The sequence below is a fragment of the Antechinus flavipes genome, chromosome 4 (genome assembly GCF_016432865.1).
Source record: "Antechinus flavipes isolate AdamAnt ecotype Samford, QLD, Australia chromosome 4, AdamAnt_v2, whole genome shotgun sequence".
NCBI classification, from domain to species: Eukaryota; Metazoa; Chordata; class Mammalia; order Dasyuromorphia; family Dasyuridae; genus Antechinus; species Antechinus flavipes.
In genome coordinates this window covers 205,428,121-205,455,066 of record NC_067401.1, presented here as the reverse complement: position 1 = coordinate 205,455,066, position 26,946 = coordinate 205,428,121, and the positions used below count along the sequence as shown (strand labels likewise).

The window sequence follows — 26,946 nt, the reverse complement described above, 5'->3', positions numbered from 1 at the left end:
ACCTATTGAAAATTATGCCAAGACTTCATAGGATCAGCCCTGAAAGGGACAGCTAATCCAACCCTTTCATTTTACAGTTAAGGAAATAGGAGTCTGTATATGATTAAATGATGTTTCCAAGGTCACACAGCTATTAAGTGGCAGATTCAGGATTTACACAGTGCCCTGACTTTAAATGCAGCAAACTTACCATTGTCCCATACACTGTCTCTCCTCTGTTCATTTTAACCCAGAACATTCTGAAGATGCTACTCAAGAAGATATGGTAGATGAACTACATAATTTTCTTTTTTCCTCCTTATTTCTTTTCCATTCTAAAGTATAGTATTGTCACAATAAAAATAACATAGGTTCTGGCTTCAGCAGCACATATATTAAAATTGTAAAGATAAAGAAATTAGCATGGCCCACGAACAAGGTTGATTCAAATTTGTGGAATTCCCTAATTTTTTATTAAAAAAGAGAAAATCACACAACCAACCAAAATCTTCCTTTAGAAAGAATTTAAGTTTGTTAAAAGAGCTCTGTAGTATACTTAACTTTCCATATGGCCTGACAGAACCACTTTAAATTATTTTTTAATAATGACTCAAAATTAGACTGTCCACAACATCAATCAGGTCCATATATCTAATCACAAGTTCAGCTACCAAAATGGTTAAAACCATATCTACCAACAAAAGAAGGGGAAATTGGCTAGTTCAGAAAAGAATAGGAGGCCTGTGGTAAGATTTATTTTTTTCCTATCAGGTAATCTCAGAAAGGCTAATATGTTTTCTCTGGTTTAACTAATGACCCAAAGCAGACATGTTTCTTTAGAAGGACTTCTAAAACTAACTGATTTTATTTTATCATTAGGCCATAACTAGTCTGTCTTTGAAGTGAAAAAACAAACACAAATCTGATTAAAAAAAACCAAAACCTTCACACATCTTGATCATAAAACAAATCTTAGGAAAATGTTGGAGTTCTAAAATAGCAAATACAGAAGAAATCAACGCAATAAGCTTATCATACTAAGTCAAAACTGTATCTCTTAACATTCCATTTCCTCTCCATCACTTTCCCACTCCTCAACAATTCTCACCAGACCTCAAAAGATACATGATTTCGCCATAAGATGTCATCATTGATGAATACCAGTCTCTAAATTACTCTATTCATGGGAGCTCATTCAAAGAATACAAAGGATAGAGGAAATATAGACAGGGATATAAGGGTTTGGAGCACTCTTAACTTACAGGTTTGTCCCTAACCTTGTAATACTTCCTCATGAGTGATGCAATGGTCATATTGACCAGTCTTTGGATGGTAAATTTCCATTTTTCTTAAGGATGGAGTGTAGCAGGCCATGAGGAAAAGAAAGATGAAGGATTCAATTACTTTGTCACCTCCTAAGGCATATAGTTTTGAATCCAGTGACCACTACATCTTCCCTCAGGAAGAGAGTCTGGGAGGGCGGAGCATTTCCCTCCCCATCAGGTTTTCAGACTTTTTCCACTACTCTATCTTGAGCTTTTTCCACCCCCATCCTCCCACTGTCAGTATTTCAGGCTGGGCTTCCAAATTTACTTCCGGTGACAAACTCCTCCCCCTGCCTCTAGAAATAATGTAACAATTTCCCCCAATTTTTTTTTTTCTAAAGGGAGCCGTAGGTTGCAGCGTTCGAGCTGCTCTGAAACTAAGGTTTTCTCTCCCCCACTTACCAACCCAGCCAGCTGTGCACAGCTGGGGCGGGGAAAAGGAGCGTGTAAGGTGAAGGAGGAAGAGGGGAAAAAAAAGGGGGGAGGTAGGACCTCCACTCCACCCCCACCATTCCCACTGCTGCATTTGGAGGGGAAAGTACCCACCTCCCCCCCCCATCCCTCCCCTCCCACTCTCGCAGTGGATAACCTCCAAACCAATATATCCCAATCTAGGTTGGTTTCGTCTCCCTCCCGACCCGGTCACCATTCTCTCCTCTTCCCCTCCCCCCCCACCCCCCCGGGGAAGGCCTCGTCTGTCTGCAGGGATCCAGAAGCAGCTGCTGCCGCGGAGGCCGCGCTCTGCACAACTGCAGGGGTTTGGGGGGTGGCCAGGGACAGGGCGGCGGCGACAGCTGGAGCAGCTGTGGCGAGTGGAGGGGGGGTCGTGGAGGAGAAAACGAATGCAGGGCAGACAAGCGGGGTCCCCAGCTGTTCCAGCTGCTTCTTCCTCCACCGCTGGCCCGTGCAATATTTTTCCTCCTGCCTCCCTTCTCTTCCCCCCCCCCCCATCTTTCTCACCGCTACCTGAACCCTCCCTGGGAGCGCGCACACACACTCCCTAACAGCAGGTCTCAGGCCTGTAAGGGGGAGCGGGGAGGAGCTGGGGTGGGGGGGCAGGGGGAGGCCTGCGAGTTTCTAACCTTGTTCTTATAAACAAACCCACATGTGCAGCTGCCGCTGCTGCAACTCACCCCACAATCCCGGATACAAGTCCTGCCCCTTTAAGAGAGAGAGGAAAAAAAAAACAACCTTCCCTAGCCCGCCTCCCACCCCTCCCTTCCCCTCCCTTTGACAGGGACCTTTGTCTCCCTCCCGTCGGCCACGCCCCTCCTCCTTCTCCACCTCCTCCTCCTTCCCATTCTCCCCCTTTCCTCTCCTCCCCGCCTCCTCCCTACTGGCACGCTCCCTCCCACTCCTCTCCGCTGTCTCAAAGAGGCGGGGGTAGGGAGTAGTAGCGATCCAATAGAAAGAGAGAATGAGGCAAGGGCTGCGGCGTCGCCCACGTGAGCCAATGAGAGGGCACCTTAGTGAGGGGACCCCACGGAGCGCGTGTCTAGCGGGAGACTGGAAGGGACAGAGAAAGGGTGAGAGACTTATTGAGAGGAGGGGGTAATGGAGCCTGTGGACGCTGCGCCTGCAGCCACGTCCCCCACCTCAGCCGTTCCTGCGGACATGCCGGCGGCTAACGGGGACATGGGCGGGCCCCAGTGTGGTCTGGGCCTAGGCCTGGTGCCCGAGCGGCTCCAGAAGCGCGAACAGGAGCGGCTGCTGGAGGTGGAGCGGCGGAAGCAGGAGCGGCAGAACCAGACCGTGGAGGAGGAGAAGAGCGACTTCTTCGCTGCCGCCTTTGCCCGCGAGCGGGAGGCAGTGGAGCGACTGCTGGAGTGCGCGGAGCCCGCGCGGCTGAACGAGGCGGCCTCGGGGCTGCAGGCTCTCCAGAAGCTGCTCAACGACGCCGTGCTCTACCTGGCGCCTTACGACGTGCGGCTTGGCCAGGAGACGCTGGCGCGGCTGCAAGGGACCCTGGCGGAGCGGCGCCAGGAGCTGCAGCCCAAGAAGCGTTTCACTTTCAAGTCCCGCCGGAAGGAAGCCGTCAGTCCGAGCCCCAGTCCCGCGGCCACCGCCCCGCCGCCGCCGCCACAGCAGCCGCCTTCCGAATCTCTGCTGCCGGTCGCGGTCTCCGTCCCCTCCGGCTCTGGCTTCTCCAACCTAGAGTCGCAGACCCTGCAGATGCAGGCCGAGGAGCTGCACCAGCGCGACATCCTCCTAACCGGCCTGACGGACTGCACCATCCGGCTGTACGGGAACCCCAACACGCTGCGGCTGACCAAGGCCCGCGGCTGCACGGTACTCTGCGGCCCGGTTTCCACCTCCGTGTTCCTGGACGACTGCATCGGCTGCGTCCTGGCCGTGGCCTGTCAACAGCTCCGCACGCACAGCACCCGGGACACCCGCATCTTTCTGCAGGTGACCAGCCGAGCCATCGTGGAGGACTGCAGCGGCGTCCAATTTGCCCCGTACTCCTGGAGTTACCCGGGGATCGACCAGGACTTTGAGGGGTCTGGGCTGGACAGAAGCAAGAACAACTGGAGGGATGTGGACGACTTCAATTGGCTGGCCCGAGGTGTGGCCTCCCCTAACTGGAGTATTCTTCCAGAATCGGAGTGGATAAAGCAGTGGGATTGATAATATCGGTGGTGCCCGGGCCTACGTTCCCCCAGTTAAATGACTGTTTACAACTAAATGACGCCACAATGCACCTGTTCTTAACACTTGCACTTTATTACACGTTTTCGGTGTCTTAATAACGTCTATCGCAAGGATTCTCTGCTGTAAATTTCATTGTAAATAACTCACGTTTAAACAGTATAGTACCTCTGGTGATGGGTAATTTTAAGAATAGAGCCATCTTCTTTTTTTCTAGCCTTTTATTAATGGCTAGATGATAAGAATTGGCTACATTGGGATGAATAAAAATGAAAAGGGTCGTGAGTGTATTCCTTTAATAGTTTTTAATACCCTATGGAATTTCACTGATTGCTAGTTATTATGGAAAAGCAGTAGTTTTAGTGCCCTTTGGAATACCAAGTACAGTAAAGCAGTGAGATCACTTAAGTTGATGGCTATTGAATTATTTTGTAGGCCAGCTCAGTTTCCTGTTTCAGTATTACTTTACTGTGCTATTTAATGGGTGGGTGTGCCTATGTGTCTTCAGCATTTATATTTGTTTAGGCTTCTGGAATATGTTTATAGAATCCAGCTCTGCCTCTGAGTTTGCAGTTTTCCTCCAGAGTTCTAGCATTGAGCTCTCGTAACAACTTCCCTGTGATTTGTTAAGAATTTGGAGGGGGGGAGTCTTTATCAACTTTCGGTGCCTGCAACAGAATTATTTTGTGAAGGTAAATTGTTAGACTTTTTAGGGATTAATTTTACCTGAAGAAGATTGAGGCAAATACCAAATAAATCTTGGAAGCTTTTAAAAATCTGTTTTCCATTTTTCTTCTTTTTTTCCTCATTTAGAGGATAACTAACATCTATAAGTTCTTAAATGTACAGACATGCTTTTTTGAAATTTTATAGAAGAAATATTCAGTCTTACTGCTTTGAAATAAATTCTCACAAGGCATGTATTTTATTTATACATTGTATAATTTGTTACTAGATTAAAAAAAACGTAAGTCACACTAATTGTCTTTCAAAATTTAATTAAGTAGTTTGCAATTCTTACAGGTCGGGTTAACTACATTCCTGTAAAATTGCTATAGCAGCTTAAGAAGTAATATTAATAGAAAATGAAGTCAAGGATGCAACTTGTTTTGTTTTTTTATTATTAAAGTTTTTTATTTATATGGATAATTTTTCAACACTGACCCTTGCAAAACCTTTTGTTTTAAATTTTCCCCTCCTTTCCCCACCCCATTCCCTAGATGGCAGGCAGTCCAATATATGTTAAATATGTTAAAATATATGTTAAATACAATATGTGTATACATATTTATACAATTATCTTGCTGGACAAGAAAAATCGGATCAATGAGAAAAAAATGCAAGCATCAACAGAAAGTGAAAATGCTATGTTGTATTCCAACTCTATTCCCACATCCTCTCTCTGGGTGTATATGGCTCTTTTCATCTCTGAACAATTGGAACTGGTTTGAATCATCTCATTGTTGAAGCCACATCCTTCAGACTTGATCATCGTATAGTCTTGCTGCTATGTATAATGATCTGGTTCTGCTCATTTCAGTTAGCATCAGTTCATGTCTCTCCCAGCCTCTCTGAAATCATCCTGCTGGTCATTTCTTATAGAACACTAATATTCCATAACATTCATATACCATAACTTATTCAGCCATTCTCCAACTGATGGGCATCCACTCAGTTTCCAGTTTCTTGCCACTACAAAAAGGTCTGCCACAAACATTTTTGCATATATGGGTTCCCTTCCCTCCTTTAAGATTTCTTTGGGGTACAGGTCCAGTAGAAACACTGTTGAGTTAAAGGGTATACAGTTTGATAACTTTTTGAGCATAGTTCTGAATGTGCAACTTGTTTAATAAAGTAAATGGTGGATATTAAAAATTTCCTCAGTGGGTGCCCCCTAGGTATAGACTGCTGTACTAGTATTTGGGGAAAGTAAAATTTAATTTTTAAAAATGGTTCAAAATGGGTCACATTTACATACTCGTGCTTAACACAGCTCAGTTTCCTTTTCTGTAAAATGAGGTTAATAATATATCACAGTTGTTAAGATCAAATGAAATAATTTTTGTAAAATGCTTGCACAGTGCCTGGCACATAATATAAACTATATAAATATTTTAACTCACTGTTATTACATAGCACTCTAAACTTTACATATATTTCTCACAATAAACCATATCAGGCAAGGTTTGTATCCCATTTTTACTAATGAAGAAAAGTAGACTCAGGTTTTTTCTTTTACATTTTATTCTTTTGATTAAACTTACTTATTTCCACATGTATTCCTTTTCCAAAGAGCCATCCCTTGTGACAAAGAAAAGAAAGGTAAAATTAAGCAACATTGAAGTTTATAAGAATATTCAATGTCATGCACATTCTCCTTACTGCAAAATAAGTAGCATTTGCATTTTCCCTCTTTTTGGGGAATTGAATATAATCATACAAATTTATATGATTATATATAGTTTTCCTGGTTAATCTTATACAAGAAGGTTTCAAGTCAGCAAATGTTGAGGTGAGGATTTTTTGATTCAAAAGAGTTTTCTTTTCAGTACAGGCAAGAGAAGATACTTTACCTGCACTATAAATAACCTCCTTATTGATTTTTCCTGTTTTGTCTTCCTCTGACTAATTTTTCTTCTACACAGAAAACCAAAGTATTGAGTTTATCATGTCACACCCATATACATTTCATAGATAAGGCATTTAAAAACTTTGGAATTATATTCCAGCCTACCTAGTTGTATTTGCATTCTATTCTATCTTGGTTTTCCCTGGCCTTGCTGTCTCCCATTCTTTGAATACATTTTCCTCAACTTTCTTCAAGGGTCAACTCAGGTGCTATTTCTTATAGGAAACCTTTCTAATCAGTGCTCTTAAATTATCCTGTGTTTATGAATGAATGAAAAAGCAGTAGGTATTTATTCTGTGTTAAGCACTGAGATTCAAATTGGAAAAGTAGTACGGTATGTACTTTCAGGAATTTGTGCTGTATCTGGGAGATACACATGTAAACATTCAGAAGAAAAACCTGTAAGGTCCCTAAGGGTTAAGTAACAAGGTAGATAGCAAATGAAAAGTTGCCCTAACAAATGTGCATAGATGAACAGAACACATTCTCACACTGGCCACATCCAAAAATGTATGTTAAATGTTGCATCTTGGGAATGTTGCCTCTCCAGTCGTGTTTATCATCAGCCCTCTGGTTAAACTCATAAAAGCTCAACTCAAGTACCTCCTCCATAAAGCCTTCATTGATCTAAGCACTAATGCAGCAAGAAATGTGATCTCTTCTGAACTCTGATATCACTCTCTTCTGTGCATTTACTGTGTTTTGATTCACACAATAGTGTATATTTGAACATTTTCTTTGTTAAGCTGTATAATCTTTAAAAGTAGGAATTATACCATATTTATCTTTGCTCCCCTCAGATGAAATAATGTACTTTAGATAAACTTCCATCTGTTCTCATGAGCCTGTCACCCTCTTATCTTCCATTGGCTTTGCCCCATCTGCCAACTAAGGTACCTAGAGACAATCCTTTAAAAATTGTTTGCTTTTTGCCAATGAGGGTTTTTTCTTCTAATAGATATACCTTATTTTTATATGCATTTAATAAAGTAGTACAAATACAATCTTGATTTTATGTGTATCATTTTACTTCTATATTTAATTTTTTAATTTCAATTTTAAATTATTTTATTTATTCAATTATCAAAAAATCTTTCTTTTTTGGGAATTGAATATAATCATATAATCATTAATTTATATGATTATATATAATTTTCCTGGTTAATCTTAAACAGGAAGATTTCAAAGTCAGCAAAGAATGAGGTGAGGATTTTTGATTCAAAATACAGTGTTTTTTTTTCAGTAGAGATGAGATTTGTCTTCCTTTCCCACCCCACCCTCACTTCCCCAGTTGAAAAAGCAAAGAAAACAAAACCTGTGTTACAAATATGTCTAGTTAAGGAAAACAAATTCCTGAATTGTCCATGTTTAAAATATATATATTTGCACTTTGAGTTCATCACCTTTTAGAAGTGAGAGGCATGTTTCATACTGAGAAATCATGGTGAGTCATTGTGTTGATCAAAGTTCCTAAATTTTTAAAAATCGTTTGTCTTTATGATATTATATAAATTGTTTTCTTTATTCTGCTCACTTTATTGTGTATCAGTTCATACAAATAATTTCTTTTTTTTTAATTTTTTTTTATTGAAGCTTTTTATTTTTCAAAACATATACATGGACAATTCTTCAACATTAGCCCTTGTAAAACCCTGTGTTCCAATTCCCACCCTTCCCTTCCTCCACACCCTCTCCTAGATGGCAAGTTTCAGTTCTGAGTAATAATCACCTCAAATGCAGCTAGGGATTAAAGTATGTAAAACATGGTAGATATATATGTTAAATCTAATATATGCATATATATTTATACAATTGTCATGCTGCACAAAAAAAAAAAAAAGAGAAGCAAAATAAAATGCAAGCAAACAATAACAAAAGAGTGAAAATGCTATGTTGTGAACCACATTCAATTCCCACAGTCCTCTCTCTGGGTGTAGATGGCTCTCTTCATAATTGAACAATTGGAACTGGTTTGAATCATCTCACTGTTGAAGAGAGCCATGTCTGTCAGAATTGATCATCACATAATCTTGTTATTGCCATGTATGATCTCCTGGTCCTGCTCATTTCACTTTGCATCAGTTCATGCAAGGCTCTCCAGGCCTCTCTGAAATCATCCTGTTGATCGTTTTTTATAGGATAATAATACTCCATAACATTCATATACCAAAACTTTTTCAGTCATTCTCCAATTGATGGGCATCCATTCAATTTCCAGTTTCTTGCCACTACAAAAAGGGCTGCCACGAACATTTTTGCACATTCTTTTCTCTTCTTTAAGATCTCTTTGGGATATAAGCCCAGTAGAAACACTGCTGGATCAAAGGATATGCACAGATTGATATCTTTTTGAGTTCCAGTTTGCTCTCCAGAATGGTTGGATCCATTCACAATTCCACCAACAATGTATCAGTGTCCCACTTTTCCCACATCCCTTCTAACATTTGTCATTATCTTTTCCTGTCATCTTAGCCAATCTGAGAGGTGTGTAGTGTAATATTCTCTTCTCTAAAATATATTGTTCTCTGAGAGCAGGTTTCTTGGGGGGCTTCTGGGAGCAGCCTTAGTTTCAGTTCTGAGTAATAATCACCTCAAATGCAGCCAGGGATTAAAGTCCAAATCCTTTATTATGTCCTTCAAAGTCTTGAGATTCAGCCTCTAGCTCCCTCCAAATGAATCCAGCCAGCACAAAGGTGGAATATGGAATGAATCTGTCTCCGCCTCCCAGAGTGGGCTTGTGCTCTCTGACTTATGAATCTCCTGGTGTCAATCCTGATTGATGCTCTCTTAAAGGTGTGAATCTTGTGGAATTGTAGTAAGTTCTAAGTACATCTAGAGAACTGTTAAGTATCCTGCTAAACAACCACTATCTATCAATTCCACTGATTTAGTACCTTGTAAGAATTCTGACATTGTAGTGGTGCCTCAGAATTGTCTTAATTTGCATTTCTCTGATCAATAATGATTTGGAACACTCTTTTATATGAGTAGAAATAGTTTCAATTTCATCATCTGAAAATTGTCTGTTCATATCCTTTGCCCTTTTATCAAATGGAGAATGGCTTGAATTCTTATAAATTTGAGTCAATTCTCTATATATTTTAGAAATGAGGCCTTTATCAGAATCTTTGAATGTAAAATGTTTTCCCAGTTTATTTTCCCCCTTCTAATCTTGTCTACATCAATTTTGTTTGTACAAAACCTTTTTAACTTAATATAATCTAAATTATCTATTTTTTGTTCAATAATGAACTCTAGTTCTTCTTTGGCCCCAAATTCAAAAGTTTTCTATTTCATTTAAAAGTACATTTCTCCTATAGAACTATACTCAGTTCCACAGAGTTTTCATTTGGGGGTGTCTTTGAGGCATTTATTTCTATTTTACTTTCTCTTCTGGTTTTAAGAGATTTGGGCAGTTTTATTATTTTTGTGCAAATATAATATCTATGCTCTTTTTAGGAGGTCATAGCTTTCAGGTAGTCTACTGATTCTTAAATCATCTAGACTATTTGTTTTTGCTGTGAGATATCTTACAATTTCTTCTATTTTGGGGGGGGGTGTCTTTTGCCTTTGTTTTAATATTTCTTAGTGTCTCATGGAATCATTAGTTTCTTTCTATTTTGTTCATAATAATATTCAGGTTTATTTGTGACTTAGGCAAAGTTTTGTACTTCTTGTTCTAAGCTATTCATTATTTTTCTTCCATAATTCATTTTTTCACCAGTTTTCCCTCTAGTGAAATCATTCATTTATTAAACAAACAAAAAATTATTTTTAAAACTCTCTTAAAACTCTTGCTTTATCTTGTGCCTAACCTATGTTTTTCTTTCAGACTTTTCTTGTAGCTATTTGGAGTTATTCTCTTTTGGGGGATTTGTGTTTTGAGGTGACAAAAATATCTGTTTATGGTGGTATTTTTTTAAAAATTTCTTTGATTTGCTCTTTGCTCATTCTTTGAACCTACTTCCTACCTTCTTAATTTAGATTTGAGATTAGGGTGAGGCTCTTTGCACTTCTGGAAGGAAGGTCTGGGCTAGTCCTGTTGCTGCTTTCTTGGGGGTACTGAGTGTTGTATTATTCCAAACTCTCAGGGATAGCTCAGTCTGGGAATTCACAAGCTTTCAGCGCTTCCAAAGTTCCCCCTGTTCTATGCTCTGCAAGTTTCTGACCCAGATTTGGGACTGAAAAATATTCCTACAGGCCGCTTTTTAATGGAAGTTTCAGTAGACTTCTACTAGATTCAATTACTATTAGCCAGCTGAAAAATTCTTGTTGGGTTCAGATCAAAAGAGCTGCAAGCTTTTGGTCTCAGATTCCTGCCCTTGTTATTCCTCTTTAAGTTCAGATTGAGGTTAAGGCTGAAACCCTAAAACCAGTTTCTATTCTGATTTCAGGATCAGTGCCACATAGATGCTGCTCATATTTGAACTTGGTTTTTGCTCCATACACAGCCTAGGGACTGCAGCCATTCTTTATCCCAGAATGTAATCCTTAGGTGATATGGACTTCTCTCTTTTCCTGTCAGGAAGAAACCCATCTGGCTGTTATCAGATATAACCAATTTCCAGACTATCCTATTTTTTTTTTCTTTTTCTTTTTTTTTTTTTTTTCAGACTATCCTATTTGTATAGAATGATTTTGATAATGGATGTAAGTCTTTTATCAACCTCCACCCAATATGCATCTCCCCAAACTCTGTGCATCTTTAAAACAATCTTTGAGAGATTGATTAGCTCATCTTTAGACAGGTCTGTGATCTGGTCTGCCAGGTGCATTTCTTCTGGCTCCCTGATTCCTCCGTCTGAGTTCTCATCTTTACTTCCCTAGTTTCCCTAAGAAATCCCCAAGTCTGAATTTCCCCTATAAAAGATCTGGTTATGATGAAGATCTTTGCTAAGTTCTTTTCAGGATTATAACACTACACTCTTTATTTCCCTCATAGTGCTTTCCCTTTAATGGCATCTTTCTCCTCACTCTAGTTAACTCTGATTAATCTAACTTGCTAGTCAATGGCTTATTTCCACCTCACAGTGTATTCTCCTTGTTAATTGTGAGTTCTGGGGAACTTGTCTTTTTCCTTGCTAACTATATGCTCTCCCAACTTTATTTTATATTTGTCATTCCTGGTGCCTATTTTATTTCTTATTTTTGCCTATAACCTTTTCCCCTAAATAAATCCACCTTTTGGCAATGACAATGGCCACTGTGAATTTACCACATATTTATTTCGAACTAGGAATTGGCTCCTTTGACATAGGGACAGATATCCTCCTTATTCTATCATAAAGATATGACCTGAAACTGGATAGTAAGCAACAGAGCTGCCAGTTTGCACCTGCTCTTGTGCCCTTCCCACTTTTAGAAACCTCTTGCTGGTTCTGGGACTTTTTTGTCCTGGTGTACATCCCCTTATGCTGGAATGCTCTACATGGCAGTTTCATATATTCATCTCCTGTATCCACAGATCTCTCTTTCTGTCTTGCTGTGCCGACCTGGGATGATAATAACTCACTGGGAATTTTTCTTGAATTTCCAGATCAGCATTCAATCTAGTTTTCTAGATGTTTGGAGATATTGTTAGGAAGAAACTTCCTGTATTTCTCATTACCCCAATCTTTTGGCTCTTCCTTCTCTTTGATCTTAAGGAGGTGTTGGAGTAGGGTCAAAGAAGAGAAGGGAGCATGTTTAAGAGATGTTATGAAGGTCACTCTACAGACTTTGGCAAAACCTTGGATATGGTGGGGGGTGAAAGATAGTAAGGAATTCAAATTGTGGAATCAGTTGATAGTGGAGAGAATTGTTTGAGTAGAATGATGGGGAAAGAAGCCAGAATTGCAAATGATTTAAGGGTTTCTGACCAATGGGTGGTAATGAATGTAGACTTACCTCACTCCTCTAAGGGGCTCACTGGGAGAGAGCACTAGAGGAATATCAAGCAAAAAGTAATACAGCTGAGACCAGAGCAGCAGAGGCTCCCAGTTTAGTAGTTCATTTATGGTATCAACAGAGGACATGGGAGACTCTCTCATCAGTGGGGTAGCAAGAAACATAGGATGTTTCTCCTTGTTTACTTCTTCACTTACAAAGGTCTTCCACTGCATCCAGCTCAGACTAAATGTAAATAGCAGTAATTTCTGTTTTAGCCAGAAACTCTGAAGGTCTTCCCTTCCAGATTGATTTTTCTTTTTACTAGATAAAAGAGACTATTTTTTGCCTCAACTCTTATCCAATCTTAATCATTGAATGGGTGTGACCTCAGTCAAACTGAGGCCTGTTGAAGACCTTAACTTAAAAAAGGAAAAGGTCTCCCTTTGCATCCAGGGCTGTCTCCAGTCCTCCTGTTCTCTATCTGGACCCTGGACCCAGATGGCTCTGAAGGGGAAAATGAGGAAGGGGACCTTGCACAGCCCACCCTCTCTCAAATCCAATTAACTTGCTTGTCATAGCATCATCTCCCTGATGTCATGATCCTCTTTGAGAAGGAAGGACAAACAACAACTGCAATAGCAGTAATAGATGAATCTGTTTGCCTCAAGTCTCTTTCTAATCCATTCTCCATTTATCCACTGAAGTGATTTTTTTTTTTTTTTTTGGCAAGGTATCAGGATTAAATGGCTTGCTCAAAGGTCACATAGTTAATAAGTATCAAGTATCAGAAGGTGGATTTGAACTCACATCATCCTGACTCCAGGACCAGTGCTAAGTGATTTTCTTAAAAGTGTAGGTCTAAATGAATCACTCCCCTACTCGATAATCTCAAGTGGTTCCCTATAGCCTTAAAGAGCAAGTATAAAATACTTATTCAGCAGATAAGGCACTTCATAATCTAGTCCCCTCCTGCCTTTTCAGTCTTCTTACGCTCTTACTCCTCAGTAAGTACTCTTCAATCCAGCAACACTGGCTTCTGAATATTCCACAAACAAGACTTTCATTTCTCTAATTAATAGTGATTTGGAGCACTTTTCATATAGCTGTTTATTGTTTGGATTTTTTCCTTTAAGAACTGTCTGTTCTTTCCTTTTAATATGATCTATGATGTGGGGTTTGTCACCAAATGATGGCAGGCACCAAAAGTTGGGGTATACTCACATGAAGAATTCACAATGGCCATTCTCTTTGGCAAAACGTAGATTTATTTAGGGAAATAGGTTTACAGCCAAAATGAAGGGATACAATAGACACCAGGAATGGTAAATATGAAATAGAGCTGGGAAAGCATATGAAAGATTAAGTTCCTCAGGGGAACTCATAATTACCCAGTAGAAAGAGAGCACCCCATGAGGTTGGTATGTCCTTAGCTGGCAGGCTAAATCCTTAAAGGGACTCAGCACCCTAAAAGTTAGCTTTAAGGAGGAGAAGTGGGATTGGGAAGCATAGTAGAGTTAGGGGGAGATATCGCATGGCATGGGGGAAATGGAAGGGGAAGGGGGAAAACATTACAAGACAGAGTGTCATGGTGGGCTGACCCAAAGGAAAGTAACAGCCATGAGATGGCCCACAAGTATATTTTATTTTATTTTATTTAATAATTATAATTTTTTATTGACAAAGCCCATGCCTGGGTAATTTTTTTTACAACACTATCCCTTGCACTCACTTCTGTTCTGACTTTTCCCCTCTCTCCCTCTACCCCCTCCCCCAGATGGCAAGCAGTCCTATACATGTTAAATATGTCACAGCATATCCTAGATACAATATATATGTGTAGAACCGAACAGTTTTCTTGTTGCGCAGGGAGAATTGGATTCAGAAGGCATAAATAACCCGGGAAGAAAAACAAAGATGCAAGCAGTTTCCATTCATTTCCCAGTGTTCTTTCTCTGGATGTAGCTGCTTCTGTCCCTCACTGATCAATTGGAACTGAATTAGCTCTTCTCTTTATCGAAGAGATCCACTTCCATCAGAATACATCCTCAAACAGTATCGTTGTTGAGGTATATAATGATCTCCTGGTTCTGCTCATTTCACTTAGCATCAGTTCATGTAAGTCTCTCCAGGCCTGAAATCATCCTGCTGGTCATTCCTTACAGAACAATAATATTCTATAACATTCATATACCACAATTTACCCAGCCATTCTCCAATTGATGGGCATCCATTCATTTTCCAGCTTCTAGCCACTACAAACAGGGCTGCCACAAACATTTTGGCACATACAGGTCCTTTTCCCCTCTTTAAGATCTCTTTGGGGTATAAGCCCAGTAGAAACACTGTTGGATCAAAGGATATGCACAGTTTGATAACTTTTTGGGCATAATTCCAGATTGCTCTCCAAATGGCTGGATTCGTTTACAACTCCACCAACAATGCATCGGTGTCCCAGTTTCCCTGCATCCCCTCCAACATTCATCATCCACAAGTATATTTTATAGGAAAAATTTAAGCTCAGGGACATGATTGGGATTTCTGACAGGTATGGCAAGATGAGACTGCTGGAGACCTCTACAGAGGGTGGGTCTCAGGAGTTTGACATAACTGGATTTCAGACTGGACCACCTCCCTAACGGGTGGGACCATGGAACTAAACTAATCTCTATCAGATTAGCTTCTTCTGCCTGTCTGCCACTGGGATCAATTCTTTAATTTCTCTTGGTCCAAAACAATATTCAAGGCTTCCTCACTTTGATCATTGTTAGGGAATGGCTGTTCTTTTTATAACCTTTAACCTGTGGATGGCTGGAGCTGAACAGAGCAGGCTAAAGACAGGAGAGTCAGGAAGCAAACAAGTTTAATTTCAAAATGAGACAAAAACTTGCAAGCAGAGACACATGTGCCAGAGTCCCATCCCTAATGGGGTGGGGGGGGACACTTCAGTGCGGCTGAACCCTTGGTTTATATACTTGTGATTAGACAGAGTCAAACAGCGTATTGTAGCAAGAGTAGTGAGATTCCACAGCAACAGTAAGGCCCAACAACAATTGTTTGGCAAGGTTGTCTGGTGACAAAAAGGCTGTTCCTAGAGGGGTTTCCTGTCTGGGCTTGTTGTTGCCCAAGCTTAGAGACCATCGGCTCCAGAAGGTGAGCCTAAAGGATTGTTGTTATACCAAGTTCGGGCCCAGTTTGCTTGCTGGAAAAAAAGAAGGGTCTCTTCTGTTCTTGATATTTTCCCCTTCTGCCCAATAATAAAGGAAAGGCCAGTTGAGCTAAGATGAAATGTTGCCCAAGGTGGGTGGGTGGGTGGGTGGGCACGGTTAGTTCTTTAAGGGGACCCAGCGGGGTAGTGTGTCCCAGGTATCATTGCTGGCCATTATTTGCAGAGAAGGCAAGAAGGTAGAGGGAGAAGATGACAACACGTGCTTGAATGAGGGCTTTGGTGGTTGGCACATAACCAAAGCAATCTGCTTTTCTTCTGGATGAAGCCCTGGAACTTGTCGCTAGGAGCAATGCCCAACAGCGACCGGGAGACCATGAGAATGTGACACATTCAGGAGAGAGCTTCCAGAGAATGAGACGGGAAGAATTAGAGATATGACACCTAGTGGGAAACGGCAGAGCTACAACAGTGTAATGACATCATCAGAGAGGAGGAATATACCCACTGAAGTACTCACAGAGGTGAAATAACTTGCCGGGGGATAAGCAATGCCGTGGCTGGCCAGAACATCTTGACCTTAGGAGTTACTCTGACGATGCAAATCAGAGGCATATAGTTGTCCCACAAAGTTGCTTTATTTCCTGGGATATGTTATTAAAAAAATTTTTTTTAGGATGTTATTAAGGAGTACTTATGAGTATTTGTTTTTAAAACATTTGTGGTAGAGGAAATAAATAGCTTTCTTATCCTGTATCCATTCTCTAATTCTCTATTGGACACTTCTGAGAAGTTTTTTTAAAAATCTCTTTTGGGGAGATCATAGACACAAACTTTATTGTGGATATTTTTCTTAGCGTTACAGTGAGGAGGCAGTGAACCAAAAAGTGTGGGTAAAAGCTTAATTTTTTTTTCTTTCTTTTTTTTTTTTTTTTTTGGTGGAGTCAGAGTCGCCTAAAATTGAATCTAATCTGTTGTAGCCCAGAGCCAGAGGCCCTTTTTCTGGAAATGGAGTCTCCCTGGGCTTATATGCAGGCATTCAATAGGGAAAAGAGAGATGAAGGGCATTCCAGATATAGGAGACAATGTGAGCAGAGATAGGAGAATGATGACTTTTGAGAGATGTATTGTGTGGTACAATGGAAGGAGATTAGAGCCAAGTACTTAGATTCAAATCTTATCTGTGGCTTAATATTTTTTGGACCTCCCTTTCCTCATGTTTAAAATTCAGGATTTGGGACTGGATACCTTCTTAGGTTACTTCCAACTCTACGGGATGGTTCTAAAGTCATCTCTCTAAAATGATACTTTCATGATGAGGTCCTGAATGGTGGCTGTGCTGGGCAGAGAGAAACTGAAGAACTGATAAAAGGGATCCCGGGGCAGGGAACAAAGGACACACAGCAACAGCAGATGGATATCCCACATTTGTTCTAGAAGAGGACCATGACATCAGGAGGGTAAAGTCATGCCATGCAAGTGAATTGGATTTAAGTGAGGGAGGGCTGTGAGAGACTAACCAGGATGAAGTTTCCACAGGACAGTTAAAATTCAATTCCTCAGGAACCTTGAGCAGACAAAGAAAAGCTAAGAGCCCACAGAATGTTGTAAGCCCCAAGGTAATGTAAGATAATAAGTATCTCTGACCAATGGGCTTTCAGAATGAAAAACTGACTTGGCTACAGAATTCTGATAAAGGAGTCTAAGCTAGAAACTGGCTTATAGCAGCCAGGGCCAGTGACTCAAAGACTTTTTCTTTATTGCACTTGCTTAATGAGGCTCATGCATAGTATCTTCTTCCAAGGGGGAGAAATAACACAAATCTAGACCCATTGGGATGGGAAAGAGGGTGTTCTTCTAGCCGAGTAAAAGCTAAGTGGGAGGGGGCATAGGAAGGGACTGACCTAGAAAAGTTTCCTCTGGCCTTTGTCACAGTGCACTCTCTCTGGGGGGAGGACAAAGGGGGGACTAAGGAGGGGGGTGCCTGCTGCTCATGAGAATCTGCATCCTTCAATCTCTCTCATTCTTTCAAATTCGACACCAATAGATACTAGGGTAGTTGGTCCTAGGGCAAGCCATGAGGGTCTTCCTCTCCCAGATTCATGTATTTATTTATTTAAATTTTTTTTGGACTAGGTGAAAAAGGAAATTCTTTGCTTTAATTTCTACCTAACCTTTCCTACTCTTCCTTCCTTCCTTCCTTCTTTCCTTCCTTTTTTCCTTCCCTTCTTTACTTCCTTCCTTTTTTCCTTCCTTCCCTTTTTTCCTTCCTTCCTTCCTTTCTTCCTTTTTTCCTTCCTTCCCTTCTTTCCTTCCTTCCTTCCTTTCCTCCTTCCTTCCCTTCCTCCCTTTCTTCCTTCTTTCCTTACAGTAGAAAGGGAGCACCACGTGAGGTTGGGGCAGGCTAAATCCTAAAGGGGACTTAGCACCCTAAAAGAGTTAGCTATAAGAAGGAGAAGTGGGGTTGAGAAGCATAATGGAGTTAGAGGAGAGACTGAAAAAGGGACCATGAAACTAAAACTCCTTGAAGGAGAAGATCTCCTTCAACTCTTGCCTCAGTGAGGGACCCCACCCTAGAGGAAACAAGATAAACAGCTTCATTCTGTTATCTAGGTGGGGTTGGTTCAGTCTTGAGCTAAAAGAATTCCAACCCTAATCAATTAAAGAAACTCATTCAATTCTATTCAAATTCAGCTCAAGGTGAAACCCAACTTGTAGCCATAACTCACATTATAAAAGAACTAATCTAAAATTTTCTCTTTGCCGAGGTCCTGACATGCCAGCTGTGCCATGCTTGCTATGCCAAGGAGGTCTCTGCTCACTGGACAATATTCTTTTCCAGTGCCATCCTCTCTTTATCTCACTTATTTCCCTAACAAGACTTTATGCCTTTCTGTCAGGATTTCTAACCTACTTCCCAATCCCTATAATAAACCTCTTAGCAATCTAGGTTTTCTGATTTGTAAATTTCTTTACAGAGAATCCCTGGGCCACCAAAAGGGGATCCCCTAAACTCCCTACCCTTGAGCCAAATCCCAAGGGGATGCAGGGGAACCAAACCTCTCCATTTGGTTTCCTGAACCCCGAATCTGCCACTAGACCTTATTTTGATTCTCTGAATCTAGACCTCATCATTCGGTTTCCTGAAAGGGAACCCCCAAACCTAAACCTCATTAATACCATGTGGCAAGGAGTGGAGTAAGGAGAAAGACTCCACCAGGCAGAGTGCCATGGTAGGTTAACCCAAAGCAGCCATCAGTTGGCCCACAGGTAGATTTTATAGGGAAAATTTCACCTCAGGGACATGACTGGGATTTCTGATTGGGTATGGCAAGGTGAGACTGCTGGAAATCCTACAGGGGGAGGGTCTCAGGGGTTTGACTTGGATTTCTGACTGGAGGCCCTTCCCAGAGGGTGGGACCATGGAGCTGAACTGATATCTATCATTGCCTTCTGCCTGCTGGTTTCAGTATCACTTCTTTAGTTTCTCTTGAACCAAAACAGCATTCAGGACCTCATCACTACCTTCTACCAAGGAGAATGGCCATTGTGAATTTTTCACATGACCAAATCCTAACATTTGGTGCCTAATATCATCTGGTGTCTACATCAGCCACATCATTTCAGGTTTAAGGAGTTCAAGAAGTAATTTTTTGTATTTTGGAAAATGGCTCTGTACCTGGGACATGTATGGGTGTTTTTTTTTTTCCTTCCCTTTTTGTCATAAGCTAACGTAAACTCTATTGTGATAGAAAGTGCCATCCACATGCAGAGAGAGAACTATGGAAACTGAATGTGAAAGCATAGTATTTTCATTTTTGTTGTTGTTTGTTTGCTGGTATTTTTCTTTCTCATTTTTTCCCCCTTTTGAGCTGATATTTCTTTTTCTTTTTCTTTTCTTTCTTTCTTTTTTTTTTTTGAGATTTAGCTCTTTAATTCCTCAGTAGGTGTTTTCTTTTTTTTTTTTCATAAAATAATTTATATTTCTGTAAGCACATCTAAATAAAATTGAGCTCAACAAATCACATGAGTATATAAATAGGTGAGAAAAAAAGGTAATTAGTATTGAGCTGATATTTCTTGTGCATCATGATTGATAGGGAAATATATTTAGAAGAATTGCACAAGTTTAACCTATTTCAAACTGCTTGCTATCTTGGGGAGAAGGAACAAGGGCGAGAGGGAGAAAAATATGGAACACAAGGTTTTGCAAAAGTGAATGTTTAAAACTATCTTTGCAAGTATTTGGGAAAATTGAATACTATTTTAAGAATTAAACAATAAAATGAACTCCTCTCCCCCTCAAAGTCTAGACTTGGTGGGTAGTCCCACTTCCATTTAAACTTTGGTTCTGGCCACTAGAGGGCATCCATAGGATTACTAATAGTCATCTCTGCCCATTCCTTCCTTGCAATAAAGGGTGCCATCTCTCCAAAGTCTCTTTCCCCCAGAGAAAGTCCCCCAGACTGTGCCTGTGGCTATTAATTTGCTTGGATACATTTGGCTTTTTTTTTTTTTTTTTTTTGCTTTGTTGATTCGAGAGATTTGGTTTCCCATCCTTTCCCCTGATTCTCTTGCAGCATCCACAATGAGGTTCTAGAGAGGAAAATGAAGGAGCCCATGGCTACTCCTTCTCTGCTGCTGGCAGGGCTTTTTCTAATTGGATAAGTCTGATTAAAGGGATTAGGGTGACCTCTCTGGCAGATCCTACTTTAATAATCTGCCACATTGAGACTGTTTCTCCTTTGCTTAAACGGGAGTTGGAGAGACAGCAGTTGGTGCTACTTGCCTTTGATGAACTGTGAATTTAATGCTGCTACTCCTGAGCTCGTTGGGGCCCTAGGATAAAGGAGTAGACATGGCCAGACCTGAGAAGGGCTCCCTGCAGACTGGGCCATCTGCCGTGCCCCAAAGGCCTTGAATTTTTGTCTCCCACCAAGTTTAAGAGCCTAGAGCCCACTTGGGCTCCGGCCAGTAAAAATGGCACTGATGAAAATCAAATTCGACCAGAAGAAGAGAGTCAAATTAGCCCAGGGGCTCTGGCTCATGAACTGGCTTTCAACACTAACTGGAATCATCCTCTTCAGTTTGGGAATATTCCTCAAGATTGAGCTCAAGAAGAGAAGTGAGGTAATGAACAACTCAGAGAGCCATTTTGTGCCCAACTCCCTGATTGGGGTAGGGTTGCTAGCTTGCATCTGCAATGCTCTTGGAGGCAAAATATGTTATGATGCTCTAGACCCTGAAAAATACTCCAAATGGAAGCCATGGTTGAAGCCCTACTTGGTCGTCTGCGTTCTGTTCAACATCCTCCTCTTCTTGGTTTCCCTCTTTTGCTTCCTGATGAGGGGCTCCCTGGAGAGTACCTTGGAACATGGGCTCAAGAATGGCATGAAGTACTACAGGGACACAGATACCCCGGGTCGGTGCTTTATGAAGAAGACTATCGACATGTTGCAGATTGAGTTCAGGTGCTGTGGAAACAATGGCTTCCGAGACTGGTTTGAAATTCAATGGATCAGCAACCGTTATCTGGACTTTGCCTCCAAAGAAGTTAAAGAGTGAGTAGTGGTATGGGGTTTCTTTGTGTGTGTGTGTGTACACCCCTAGGGATGAGGAACCCAGGCAGCCAGGCTGCCCCTACCCTTGACTGGGGTGGAGGTCCTTAGGGGAAACCAGCTTCATCAGACTTGGGAGGAATTGTTCATCCCCAGACCATATCTCCTGAAAAATTATTTCTCTTCCCAACTCATTCACCTGTAGCCATCAGACTAGATTGATTTGGGACCTGGATGTTTTATCTAAAAATGCTATCCTGCCCAAGTTCAAGTATTTTCTTTCTCCATCACCCAAGATTCTGCCGCCGAATATTCCATCCCAAAGAAGCCCATTGTCTTTAAATCATGGTTACAAAATAAGACTCCTATTGTTTTCTTTGACCAAAAGAAAAAAAAGGATAACCTTTTATGGAGGAAAGAGCCTTGATCTTCACTTTACATATAAGTTGTTTAAAGGGCCTCACTCCATAAAGAAAGTGTTTGTCCAACTTCTAAGTGATATATAAATATAGTATATTTAATAATAATTTAATAAATATAAAATAATTTATAATATTATATGAATAGCACATAGTAGATTCTTAATAAATGTTTATTGACTAATAAATACAAAATCATGAATTATGAATTTTATACTTTCTAACTTGTGGTTACTACTATTTTTTTGACTACTACTGCTACTACCGCTTTTGTTTGGTTTAGCACGAATGCCTAGTACCTAGTAGGCTCTTAATAAACGTTTATTGATGGATATAAATATGAAATCATAAGTGATTAATTTTATGTTTTCTAACTTGTGGTTACTACTACTACTACTTTGACTACTGATTACAATAACAACTACTACTACTTTGGTTTAGCACAAATGCCTGGTACCTAGTAGGCTCTTAATAAACATTTATTGACTAAAATAAATATGAAATAAATTATTAATTTTATGTTTTCTAACTTGAGGTTACTACTACTACTTTGACTACTAATTACGACAACGATGACTACTACTTTTTGTTTGGTTTAGCACAAGTGCCTGGTGTCTAGTAGGCACTTAAATGTTTATTAACTGACTGATCTATGATTTCACCAGTGGAACTTCCAGAGTGGAAATTATTTCCACTAATACAGATCAGCAACTTGGTGGTAATTTATGAGTGTTTTATAACTCTGGGCCCAGATGGCATCTAGCTCAATAGTGAAACGAATCACAATGTATTTGGAGTCAGAAAATTGGGACTGGGATCCCAATTCTGTCATTAACTGTGTGAACTTGGGCAAACTTCTGTGACTCAGTTTCCTTATCTGTAAAATAAGGGGGTTGGATTACATTAAGGGTTCTTCACCTTTTTCATGTCAACTCTTTTGGCAGTCTTGTGAAGCTTGTGGACCTTCTCAGAATGACAGGTTTTAAGAACATAAAAATAAAATAAATATGATTATAAGGGAAAACAATAATGCTGCAATAAAAGAGGTAAATTCCCTCTCTTACCCATACTCACAGACTCTTTGAAATTTATCCATAAAATCTAACCATAAAAATATACCCTAGGTTAAGCGTCTCTGAGCTGGATGATCTTCACTAGCTCCAAATCTATGAACTAGATTAGCTAATTATAGCCAACTTTTATATGGTGATTTAAGATTTGAAAGCACTTTCTATTCTTTATTTCATTGGTTCCTCACAACTACCCCAGTGAGATAGAAGCTATTATTTTCCTCATTTTACAGATGAAGAAATTCAGGCTTAGAGAGATTAATTGACTTCCCCAGAATCACACAATGACTGAGTGTCTGAGGCAATATTTCAATTTAGGTCTTCCTGTCTCCAAATCCAGCCATCTGCAATGAAAGGTCTGGGTCTCAGTTTTCCCTTCTGAAAAGTGAGAGGTTTGGGTTAGGTCACCCCTAAAGTGATTTCGAGCAGGCTATGAGTCTGAACTTTAATGAACCTCAGAGGGCTTTGCCTAACTAACTACACCTGAAAAGAAAAGGAATTCAGACTGAAGGTCATTACTGGAAGATTTTGTTTTCTCCTTGCACAGGGATTATAGATGTAAATCCCTGTTGGAGGACGGGACCATAAGCCTTTCTGTCCTTCATACAAAGGGAAGCAGTGTGTGTGTATGTATGTGTGTGCCCAAGTGTCTACACATATATGTGTCTTATGTGAGTGTATATGTGCTTGTGCACTGTTTCAGGTAGCATCATTTAAACTTTCCCACTCTCTCTTAATATGGCTGTGAAGCACAACAAGCTTTAAGTTTTGCAAAGTGCCTTACATATGTTATCTAGTTTATAAATACTATATATTTATTACATATATGTTATATATTTTCTGATTTGTGGTTAATAATCATAATAATAATCTCTGTTTGGACCTGTGATTTCACCAGCATAGTGACCTTTCAGAGAGGAAACTCCCTCCATTTATGCAGATTGGCACCTTAACTGTAATTTATAATTTTATTTATTTATTTTGGAAGGGGGGGTGTCTTTCATTAACTTTACTTTTTAGTAATAAAAACAGGTAAGTAAAAATGGCAGACAAAAAGTTGTATCTGATAATATATACAACACTATGTTGTCAAAAATTCCTACACTATATTTTAAAAAGGAACAAGTATTTTATCATCTGATCGTTGGGGAATAACATATCAACATTGCATTTGGCTGCCTTTTAGTGTCATATTTATTTATATTATTATAGTCACTGCTTGCTTTGTACCAATTCATACAAATTTTCCCATGAAAAGGACTTTTAAAAAATTATTATTATTATTATTTTTAAGACAATTGGGGTTAAATGACTTGCCCAGAATCACACAGCTAGTAAGAGGCAAGAGAGGATTTGAACTCAGGCCCTCCTGACTCTTAAATTGTCATTCTGTATCACCTGGCTACTTATATTTTGTAATTTTAATAAATCCACCAAGGCCAATGAGAGGATAAGCTATTTATCCAGGGTCATTTAAACAACAAGGATCAGAGGCAAGTCAGAAACCCAGGTTTTCTTGGAAGGAGAAAGCAGCTAGCTGGGGGTTTTATCTTTTGAGTCCAACTCCCAACTATCCAGGCAAACCCCAGCACTTGAATTCACCTTCTCTCCAGATAATCCCTAAACCCCTTCACCAGAAGGGAGCAAAGCTAGACTTTTTCCAAGCATCGATTTTGCTCTGAAAGGAGCTAGATGCTTCAGGCAAAATTGAGTTGTAGGCAGATTGTTCACCGTATCAATTGTTTAGTTTCAAGTAGCATGGAGGGAGAGCCAGTCTTGAAGCCAGAAAGGCCCAGGTGAAAGTCCGGCTTCTGACACAGGTTGTGAGACAAATTCAAATCCATAGACTTCTCTGATGTAGAACAGTCGCAGACATTTGTTGGCAGAGGTAGACTTCCTCATGAAAAGGGCCCCATATTGACAAAATTACAGGTTTAACCCCCCAAAAAATTGCTTCATTTCTGTTTCTTTCCTTCCCTTTCTCACTCCTCCTTCCCTTCCCTTTCCCCTGTAACCCTCCCTTCTCCCCCCTCTTCTCCCCCTTCTTTCTCCCTCTCCCCATCCATTCCTCCCCCACCTCTCTTTCCTTCTTCCTCCTTTCCTCCCTCTTCCCTTCCTTCTCTCTGTCTCTCTCTCTCCCTCTCTCCTTTTCTTCTTCTTCTTCTTTTTTCTTATATTTCCTTCTTTTTTCCTTCTCTCCTCCTCCTCCTTCTTCTCCTCTTCCTCTTATTCTCCTCTTCCTCCTCCTCCTCCTCTTCTCCCTCTTTCTCTCCTCCTCCTCTCCCTCCTTCTTCTCCTTCTTTCCCTCTTTTTCCTCCTCCTCCTCTCCTTCCTCCTCTCTATCTCTATCTTTTTTTCTCTCTCTCCCCCTTTCTCTTCTCCTTCTCTTCCTCCTCCTCCTCCTTCTCCTTCTCTTCCTCCCCCTCCTCCTCCTCCTCTTTATCCTCTTCCTCTTCCTCCTCTTCTTCCTCCTCCTCCTCTTCCTCTTCATCCTTCTCCTCTTCCTCCTCCTCCTTCTTTTCCTCCTCTCTCTCTCTCTCTCTCTCTCTCTCTCCCCCCCCCCCCATCTCTGTCCCTTCATCTCTCTCTGTCTGTCTTTTTCTCAATTTTTCTCATTTTTGCCTGTAGTATAGGCTTGAATTCCTCTGGCATTCTCTGCTTTGTCCTTTCCACAACCTCTGTGACTATCTGCTTCCATAACTTTCTCTATTTCTAAGGCAGTAGTAATTAAGGCATCCCCTCTGCCCCCCGAAATGTGTTTTCATGGCTTCTCAGAAACACAAGGCTTTATAAAATAACCTAAGAAGGGGGAATGCATTGCAAATGATCACTGTTATAAAGATGGCATCATGGTGGGGTTCATGACAAAATGCCAAGATTCTATTAGAATGCATTAATGATATTTTTATAAAATAATATCTCTCTGGGCAATATTCTGCCTGCACAGGGTTGTGCTCTGTGTTCTTAGAGAAGGTGATGCTTGGCCCCTTAACACCATAGGGACTTGGGGCATTAGAACGTGGGGTAAGTTCAGTTGAGAACAGGGAGATCCCTTCGGCCCCAGAGAGGGAGACTCTCCGATACGGCCACAAAAGGGAGATAGATACCCCAACTAGGCCTCATAGAAAAGCATCCAGGGAGACCATAGCTGGGAAGACCAAGGGAAAGGGAGCAGGCTGTAACCAGCCCACGCTCAGCACACCTCAAACGTGAGAAGACCTTTGGGTTTTACCTTGGGTGGAATGTTCCCACACTGATCGTATCTCTCACTTTTACTACTTCTGATGTCCTTCCAACTCAATAGGTTTTTTTTTTTTTTTTAATAACTTTTTATTGACAGAACCCATGCCAGGGTAATTTTTTACAGCATTATCCCTTGCACTCGTTTCTGTTCCGATTTTTCCCCTCCCTCCTTCCACCCCCTCCCCGAGATGGCAAACAGTCCTTTACATGTTGAATAGGTTACAGTATATCCTAGATACAATATATGTTTGCAGAACCGAAGAGTTCTCTTGTTGCACAGGGAGAATTGGATTCAGAAGGTAAAAGTAACCCGGGAAGAAAAACAAAAATGCAAACAGTTTACATTCATTTCCCAGTGTTCTTTCTTTGGGTGTAGCTGCTTCTGCCCATCTTTGATCAATTGAAACTGAATTAGCTCTCTTTATCGAAGCCAACTCAATAGATTTGATCCTTATGATACCTTATAAAAGACATGGCGCAGGTCTTCAGATCCATCAGGGGAAGGTACAACAATTCTAAATAATGGGGGGGCTGGACTTCTGACCTGACTTGTATACCTCTGGTATCCCACTAACTCCAATCCTCCAAGAGGCTGTGGAAGGGGCAGCTGAGGTCCGGGGGAGGTGTCTCTGGTAGGGCAGGTACCTAGGACAGGTATATCAAGGTGATAGGGTCCTTAAGGTTGTAGCCTGGGAAGAGGCAAGGGAGTGGTTGATGATTGCACAGGACAGGGACGGTGAGAGACTGACCATAAGTAAGGTCAGCTTTATGAAAACTGGTTTACTCTGTTTCCATTTTAAACATTGTCCAGTATGTCAGAATATTTTTCACACTCCTTAGTATCGTTTTAGGAAATTATAAAGACCAAACTCCCACTCTCATAGAGGTTATAGTGGCTCACATATAATTACAATAAACCACAGTTATTTTTTAAAAATAATGATTTTGTGGATATCATGCCTTTTGAGGATACCGTTTTGAGATTAATTTTATTTGAGGGTAATATTTTCAAATGAGATAATATTTATAAAGCACTTTTTAAA

General features: G+C 40.7%; 2 protein-coding genes and 1 non-coding gene across 3 annotated transcripts in view; all 3 read left to right on the top strand.

Annotated features, from left to right (window-relative positions):
* Nucleotides 1-350: 350 nt before the first annotated feature.
* Nucleotides 351-452, top strand: LOC127563585 (U6 spliceosomal RNA). Its single transcript, XR_007954031.1, has one exon. It is a non-coding gene; the product is annotated as a U6 spliceosomal RNA (small nuclear RNA).
* A 2,152-nt stretch (nt 453-2,604) lies between these two features.
* On the top strand, nt 2,605-7,586 carry TBCC (tubulin folding cofactor C). The gene has a single exon (XM_051996975.1). It carries the CDS (start codon nt 2,859-2,861, stop codon nt 3,930-3,932), a length of 1,074 nt encoding a protein of 357 aa, XP_051852935.1. The 5' UTR covers nt 2,605-2,858; the 3' UTR covers nt 3,933-7,586.
* A 13,007-nt stretch (nt 7,587-20,593) lies between these two features.
* PRPH2 (peripherin 2) overlaps nt 20,594-26,946 on the top strand; it is a 30,797-nt gene continuing 24,444 nt past the window's right edge. The window contains exon 1 of the mRNA XM_051996973.1: nt 20,594-21,174. Coding sequence (XP_051852933.1) covers nt 20,594-21,174 — 581 coding nt within the window. The remainder of the gene's footprint in view (nt 21,175-26,946) is intronic.